General features: G+C 45.5%; 1 protein-coding gene across 1 annotated transcript; it reads right to left on the minus strand.

Annotated features, from left to right (window-relative positions):
• Window positions 1–3,036: 3,036 nt before the first annotated feature.
• On the minus strand, window positions 3,037–4,356 carry LOC133878946 (uncharacterized). The gene has a single exon (XM_062317507.1). The coding sequence runs from the start codon at window positions 4,354–4,356 to the stop codon at window positions 3,037–3,039; it is 1,320 nt and encodes a 439-aa protein (XP_062173491.1).
• Between the last annotated feature and the right edge of the window lie 3,415 nt (window positions 4,357–7,771).

A 7,771-nucleotide genomic window follows, 5' to 3' on the forward strand; every position in this document is an offset into this window, starting at 1 on the left:
GAACTTTCGGGGGTTTACTTTTTTGTTGAAGTAACGGGCAGCTCGGTCTTGGTACGCAGCCCATGTTACCTGCGCTCCATCTCTTCTTTCTTGTAGCAAATCCAGATTGAGCTTTATTCCTTCGTCGTTGAGTCCCGGATTGTAGTGTGATACCCGGAAGCTGGGTGATCCGACTTCGGCAGGGATAATTGCCTCGAAACCGTAAGTTAAAGAGAAAGGAGTAGCCCCGGTGGGAGTGCGTGTCGTGGTGCGGTAGGCCCAAAGCACCTCGGGTACATAGTCGGCCCAAGCTCCTTTCTTTCTGCCGAGCTTCTTCTTTAGTGTTCTGAGAAGAGTCTTGTTTGTAGCTTCCACTTGTCCATTCGCCGGTGGATATATTGGGGTTGAGTAATAATTTCTGATACGGAGTTCGGCACACCATTTTCGAAACGGTTCACAGTCGAACTGTTTTCCGTTGTCGGTAACAAAAGCGTGCGGGATGCCAAATCGACATATGATTGAAGTCCAGAGGAATTTTACTACGTTGGCGGTAGTGATAGTGGCGAGTGCCTCGGCTTCGGCCCACTTGGTAAAGTAGTCTACCGCGACAAGAAGGAATTTCCGCCCACCTTTTCCCGGTGGCATAGGTCTGACTATATCGACCCCCCATTTCGCGAAGGGCCACGGCGAAGTGATAGGGCTTAGTTTTTCGGGGGGTTGCTTCATTACCCGGGCAAACCTTTGACATTTGTCACACTTTCGTACAAGTTTGACTGAATCCTTATTCATTGTTGGCCAGTAGTATCCGGCTCTCATTGCCTTGTGCGCCAACATCCGGGAGCCTGAATGGTTCCCGTAGACCCCTTCGTGTATTTCCTTTAGTATGTATTCCGCCTCGGAACTTTTAAGACATTTCAGAAGTGGCTCGGTATATCCTCTTCGATAAAGAGAACCTCCGATAAGCACGTACCGGGCTGAATGCATTTTTACCTTCTGAGCTCGCATCTTCTCTTCGGGTAGGGAACCGTTGCGGAGGTACTGGATGACGTCAGTAGCCCACTCGGGCTCGTCTGATTCTTCCCCAATTTCCATCATGTCGAGTTTTGGAAGGATTGACGGCTTGGTTTGTATCACCACCCCCCGTGTGGATGTTTTGACGACCGGCCCGGTACCGGAGCCCATTTTGGAAAGAGCATCAGCTCGGGCGTTCTCTTCCCGAAGAACTTTGGTTACGGCGGTTCTGTCAAAGTTAGATTGGCATTTGCGTACCTTATCGAGGTATTGAATCATCTTTTCGCCCTGTGCCTCTGCCGATCCCTGCACCTGGCTGACTACCACCTGAGAATCGCTTCTGATCTCTACATTCCTTGCTCCCATCTCCCGAGCTATTGAAAGCCGGGACAAAAGTGCCTCGTACTCGGCTTCATTATTGGTGGTTACAAAATCCAGTTTGATCGCATATTGAAAAGTTTCTCCATCCGGGCTTGCCAACGTGACACCAACTCCGCTCTTCTGGTTGGCCGAAGAACCATCTACATATGCCACCCATGTTTCCTTCTCGGGCAGTTCTTCGCTTTCGGGAGTATTGTTAAACTCTAGTAGAAAATCGGCTAGCGCCTGACCCTTGATAGAAGTACGAGGGTGGAATTCTATGTCAAACTGTCCCAGCTCTACCGACCAATTTACCAACCTCCCGGAAAGATCCGGTTTTTGTAATATCTTCTTCAGCGGATGCTCGGTTAACACTCGTATTGCATGTGCCTGGAAATATGGCCTTAGTCTTCGGGCCGAGATTATTAAGGCGTAGGACAGTTTTTCGATCCGAGGATACCTCTCCTCGGCTCCATGGAGTGCTTTGCTGGTGAAATAAACCGATTTTTGAATGCCTGAATCCTCTCGGACCAAAGCTGAACTGACTGCCGAGGGTGATACTGCCAGGTAAAGATACAAGATTTCTCCTTCCTCGGGGCTGCTCAATAGCGGCGGGTTAGTCAGGTACTCTTTTAACTTCTTGAAGGCTTCCTCGCACTCACTGCTCCACACGAAGGCTTTTCTCAAAATCTTGAAGAATGGGAGACACTTGTCGGTGGACCGGGAGATGAACCGGTTAAGGGCTGCTATTCTCCCGGTCAGCTGTTGCAGTTGCTTGGTGGTCCGAGGAGGTTGCATGCTGAGGACAGCACTTACCTTCTCGGGATTCGCCTCGATTCCTCTTTGTGAAACCATGAATCCCAAGAATTTTCCTGAGGAAACGCCGAAAGCACATTTGGCCGAGTTGAGCTTCATCTTGTGACTCCTTAGTGTCTCGAAAGTTTCCCCCAGGTCGGCTATATGGCCGGCGGCTCATGTGCTCTTGACAAGTATGTCGTCAACATAGACTTCCACGTTTCGTCCGATTTGATTTCGGAACATTTTGTTGACGAGCCTCTGGTATGTAGCCCCGGCGTTCTTTAGACCGAACGGCATCATTTTGTAGCAGTAGAGACCTCTGTCGGTAATGAACGACGTTTTTTCTTGGTCGGCTTCATCCATGTGAATTTGGTTGTACCCTGAGAAGGCGTCCATGAATGTTAAGAGTTCATGACCGGAGGTAGAGTCTACAAGCAGATCGATCCGAGGTAATGGGAAACTATCCTTGGGACATACTTTGTTGAGATCGGTGAAGTCAACACACATTCTCCACTTCCCGGTGGCTTTCTTGACTAAAACCACATTGGCCAACCACTCTGGGTAGTTTACTTCTCGGATAAACCCGGCTCGTAGGAGTTTGTGTACTTCCTCGGCAATGGCCTGGTTTCGTTCCGGTGCGAAAGTCCTTCTTCGTTGTTTAACCGGTCGATGGCTTGGATCAACCATTAGCTTATGAGCTATTACGGATGGGGGTCTTCCGGGCATGTCTTGGTGGCTCCATGCAAACACGTCTTTGTTTTTTCTAAGGAATGCTACCAGGGCTTCCTTCATTTCGGAGGGGAGCTGCGCGCCTACACGGACCTTCTTCTTCGAATCACCGAGCTCGAAATCTTCCAATTCCTCGACCGGCTCCCCCAACGGTGATTGCTATTTTTCTTCGTCCTTCTTCTTCTCCCCGAGTCTCGCAGCTTCCGGGAGCTTCTTCAAACTTGTATTATAACACTCTCGGGCCATCCTCTGGTCTCCTTTTTCAACACCGACTCCCTCTTCGGTGGGGAATTTCATGCTCAGGTGAGGCGTTGAGGTCACAACCCTAAATTCATTGAGGGCTGTTCTTCCGAGGATGGCGTTGTAAGCTGATGGTCGGTCAATTATCAAGAACCGAACCATTATCGTCCTCTGTCTCGGGTACATCCCTGCTGTGACCGGAAGCTCGATGGACCCGAGTGGGAGTACTTGCTCTCCTGTGAATCCCACAAGCGAATGTCTCGCCGGGATCACCTTACTCCGATCAATCTTCATTTGCTCGAAGGCTGACCTGTAGAGGATGTCAGCCGAGCTGCCTGTGTCAACCAAGATGCGGTGTATTTTGTGGTTGGCTATGGCCAGACTCAGTACCAGAGCGTCGGTATGCGGGAGTGATACTCCTGCGTAATCATCATCTGAGAACCCGATCACTTGGGCGTCTCGTTTTCGGGATTTTGGAGGTTTCTGCACCGAGTACACCTCAAAATCCCGTAGCTGCCTTGCATATGCCTTCCGCGCCGAGCTAGATTCTCCGCCTCCTCCGAAACCCCCCGAGATCGTCTGTATCTCCGGAAGGTTTTCCTGCAGTGCTGGTCTGGCTCGGCTCCTACTTCTTTCTCGTGCAGCCCGAGGGTCTGGCCTGCGCTCCGGTTCCCTTCCCCTTTCCTGATTTCTTCCTCGATCATCCCGGGGATTGTTTTGATTCTGATGGAACCGATTCTGATGGGGGCGATTGGCGGGCTCCGGGTCTTGCCGAGTTCTTTGATCTGCAAGGAAACGGACAAGTTTTCCGTTTTCTATGAAGCGTTCAATCAGAAGTCTCAGGGATATGCAAGCTTCCGTGCGATGACCGGTAGTATCATGAAACGCACAATACTGGTCGGCGTATCGTGAATGCGGATTTGCGAGCACCGGTCTGGGTTTTCTGTACGTTGGGTCTCGCCTTATCTCCAGGAGAACATCCATAATGGGTGCGTTGAGGGGTGTCCAGTTGTGACCCCTTAGGGACTCTTGATCCCGCTTTGGCCTAGCCTCTTCTTCTGGAACCCGCTTTCGTTCTTCTTTGCGAGGATTCTTCTTTTTTGGATTCCCGGAAGTGGATGGGCGAGTTTGCTCGGGTCCCAATAGGGCTCGAAGTGTCTCCTCCTGGTTGATGTACTTCTCGGCTTTACTCATAAAGCCATCTAAATTCTGTGGGGGCTTCCTGGCTATATCAGCCATCAGGGCTCCATCTTTTCGGATTCCCTGAAAGAGAGCTCCATAGATGAAATCATCGGTTGCTGCTTCGGCTTCAAGTCTAGCCTAGTTGAACCTCATAAAGAAATCTCTAAGAGATTCCTCGGATCCCTGATGCAGTGACATGAAGGATCCCGACGGCTTTCTTCTGACCCTGCCGGCCATGAACTGCGTCAGGAACATTCTGCCGAGGTCCTCGAAATGTCGAATGGAGTTTGGCGGGAGGCTCCTGAACCAGTCACAGGCATTACCCGAGAGGGTCAAAGGGAAGGCTCGGCAGGCCACCATCTCGGGTGTTCGATGGAGATCCATGTGGGCTCTGAAATTATCTAGGTGCTCCACGGGATCTTCAAGTCCCGTATAAAATGGGATCTCTGGGACTTTGAACTTCTAGGGGAGGCAAATATTTGCCACCTCCTCGGTGAATGGAGAAGTGGTCTTCTGCAAAAGGTTTTCCACCAGGGAAGCTTTCCCCTTATCGTTCCGTTGAATAGCTGCGGTCAGAACATTGCATCTTTGCTCCAACCGGGCAATCATGCCTTCTACCGCCCTTGCTGCCTCGGGTTGAGCAGAGGGAGGATTTCCTGGGACTTCTTCTTCTTTGTTCGGCTCCCCAGAGCCTTCAACCCCGCTGCCTTCCTCTCGATTTCCTTGGTCAGTGACAGATCGAGGAAGTTCTGGAACCCGGGCCTGGAGAACCGCATTCATAGTGGCCAAATCCTCGATGCTTTTGGCCATCTGTTCCAATCTTTCATTCAAACGAGCAAATTGGGGATCGTTGGAGTTTCCTTCGTCCCGGGCATCTCAGTCATCCCGGGGCACTCTGTTGGCTTCTGATCTAGTATTCACCATAACGGATTTTTTTTTTTAGAAAAACGATATAAGTCGGTTCCCACAGACGGCGCCAAACCGTTGAGACAGTTTCCGGTTGGTGACGTGTTGATCAGGGACAGGCTGAGATAAGCTATGCCAACGATCCTGCGAAACAATCTTGCAAAATAAAGCTGCGTCGGGGGGTTCCGACAACCCCGCTCCGATGCTTAAGTAAGTGTATGGTTCTGAGAATAAATGTGCAGAATAATACTAAAAAGCCTGATTAGCATGTACCTTAGCATCTGAAGAGATTCTTGTATTTATAGAGGTTGCGGAGCAGTTCCATGAGCTCTATGATTCGTGCACGAGGCGGTTGGAGGAGACGTGGCTCCGGATGAACGAATGTTCCGCATACCTCGGTGGCATCATTGGTTTCCATGACGTGCATCGTGTCACATCGTGTCGTATCGTGTCCCTTAGATTCTGGGTACTGCCGAGATGCATGCACTTTATGACGTGCATCGTGTCCCTTTGTTTCCGGGTACTGCCGAGATGCATGCATATGCGGATACCAACTAGCATTTGGGTCGCCCACCCAGTTGCTACAGATTGGGCTCAAGGGGTCTTGATGGGCTCGGGTAGATCATGTTTTCTTTGATATTTGGGCCTGGTCGGGTGGACCAAAGTGGGCCTACCTCCCGGGTTGGGTCCAAGGCCCGAGAAGGTCAATATTTGTCCCAACAATTATAATAATGCATTGGGAAAGCTACAATGTTTTCCTATGCATTGAAAAGTATTGTAGCTTTCACATGGAACATAAAACTATAAAGAAGATGCTGTGGATGGGTTTTTATGACTTTCTTACAATTTTCACTAAAATTTAGGGAACAAAACCCCTAAAATTTTGTTATGAGTTATTAATAACAAAATTAATAACTCATAAGAACTACCCATAAAAAATAGACATGTGTCCCTATGACTCATTAAAAAAATAAAAAAAATAAAATAAAAACTAAAAATATTAAAAACATTAAAAATTTAGATTGGTGGTGGTTTTTTTTTAAAGAATTAACTTTTAAGAAAACCGTGTGATTTTCACAATAATTAGAAAAATCTTTGGGGTGTAAAGAGGCTAAAATTGGGTTTTGCACTATGAGTTTTTATAGAAGTACTTTAGGTTTTTATAATAGGTCCTCACGTGGGTCAAGCTTAATATTTTGGTCATAATAGTATTCCCTCAAATCTCAATCTGTTTTTTAACGTGGCAATATATTTATTATGTGATAATATATTTATTTCAGATATTAATTTCACAAGCTTCTATGATCTAAAGCACACTTGACACAATGTATATTTTGCTGCACAGTATCTGTAAAAGACTAATGTATATTTTTTAATATATATCAGCTAAAGATCCCTTTTTTTTTTTTTTTTTTTTTTTTTATGCATAATAGAAATACTAAATATTATGGCAAATTCATAATCTGGTCTTTATCACATTAATGGCCCTACAAAGCCAACGAGGTATGTGGGAACTAATTTTTTTTTTTTTTGGTAAATGCCTTTAAATGCTCTTGAAGAGAGGCAAGCTGTAGTTAGTAGGTATGATTGATGAGGGCAATGGCAAAAGGGTAGATTGTTATGTACATGACTGGGGAGTGGGGACGCTTTAATAAGAAAGATTAGATCGATGGGGGCAAACTTGTGGATTGGGAGTCATTTTGGGTTGACATTCAATGAATCCGAGCCAACCTAATTCTCTTGTCTTTCCAATCCTATCAAACTGCAAAATTTCCTTCGACATGCATTCCTTGAATCGTCTTGGAAATTTCTTTTGGAATCCAAAGTGAATGATCGATGACCTAGTCACTGTAATCTTTTCTTTACGTGTTTTATTTATAGACAAGTCTTCTTTACATTATTTTTAGTTGAAAATAAAGGCCATCTTCTAATGAAGTACTTGTCAACTAGAAACAAAAACAAAAGGCCTTACGTGGAAAGTTAGAAACTTAAAAATTAAAGTATTTAGCTTAAATGTTTTTTGGTCACTGTAGTCGTCTTTCCTTGTTGTATTCGCAGTAAAGTCTTCTTTACATTATCTTTAGTTGAAACTAGAGGTCATTCTCTAGTCAACAAGTCAACTAGAGACAAAAACAAAAGGCCTTACGTCGAAAGTTAGAAACATAGAAACAAAGGGCTTGTTTGAATCTCCTATTATTTTTAACTAGCTCATAACCCGCGCTATGTGCGGGATTTTGCATTATAATTTGGTTTTAGAATTTAAATACATCTTTATTGTACTTTTTATTATAGGTTAAAAAATGCTTGTAATATATATATATATATATATCACACATTTTTTTAATAAAAAGACAATAAAGATTATGACCCTTATTAATTTTATTTTAACTCCAAAAAAAGTAAACTTCTTAAAATATTTGTTCACATAGGTGTAGTTTATATATATATAGCAAAAAGAAAATCTAAATTTCAAATATTATAGCATAGGTGCTGTAGTTTTTTCAATAGTCAAGATGGTACTGCAATTTTTTTTTATAGCACCTAAGCCAAATCCTACAAAATAAAA

The sequence above is a fragment of the Alnus glutinosa genome, chromosome 10 (genome assembly GCF_958979055.1).
Source record: "Alnus glutinosa chromosome 10, dhAlnGlut1.1, whole genome shotgun sequence".
Classification (NCBI taxonomy): Eukaryota; Viridiplantae; Streptophyta; class Magnoliopsida; order Fagales; family Betulaceae; genus Alnus; species Alnus glutinosa.

Excerpts from the sequence above, each read along its gene's own strand:
- LOC133878946 (XM_062317507.1), bottom strand. The coding sequence starts at position 4,356 with ATGGCTGATATAGCCAGGAAGCCCCCACAGAATTTAGATGGCTTTATG.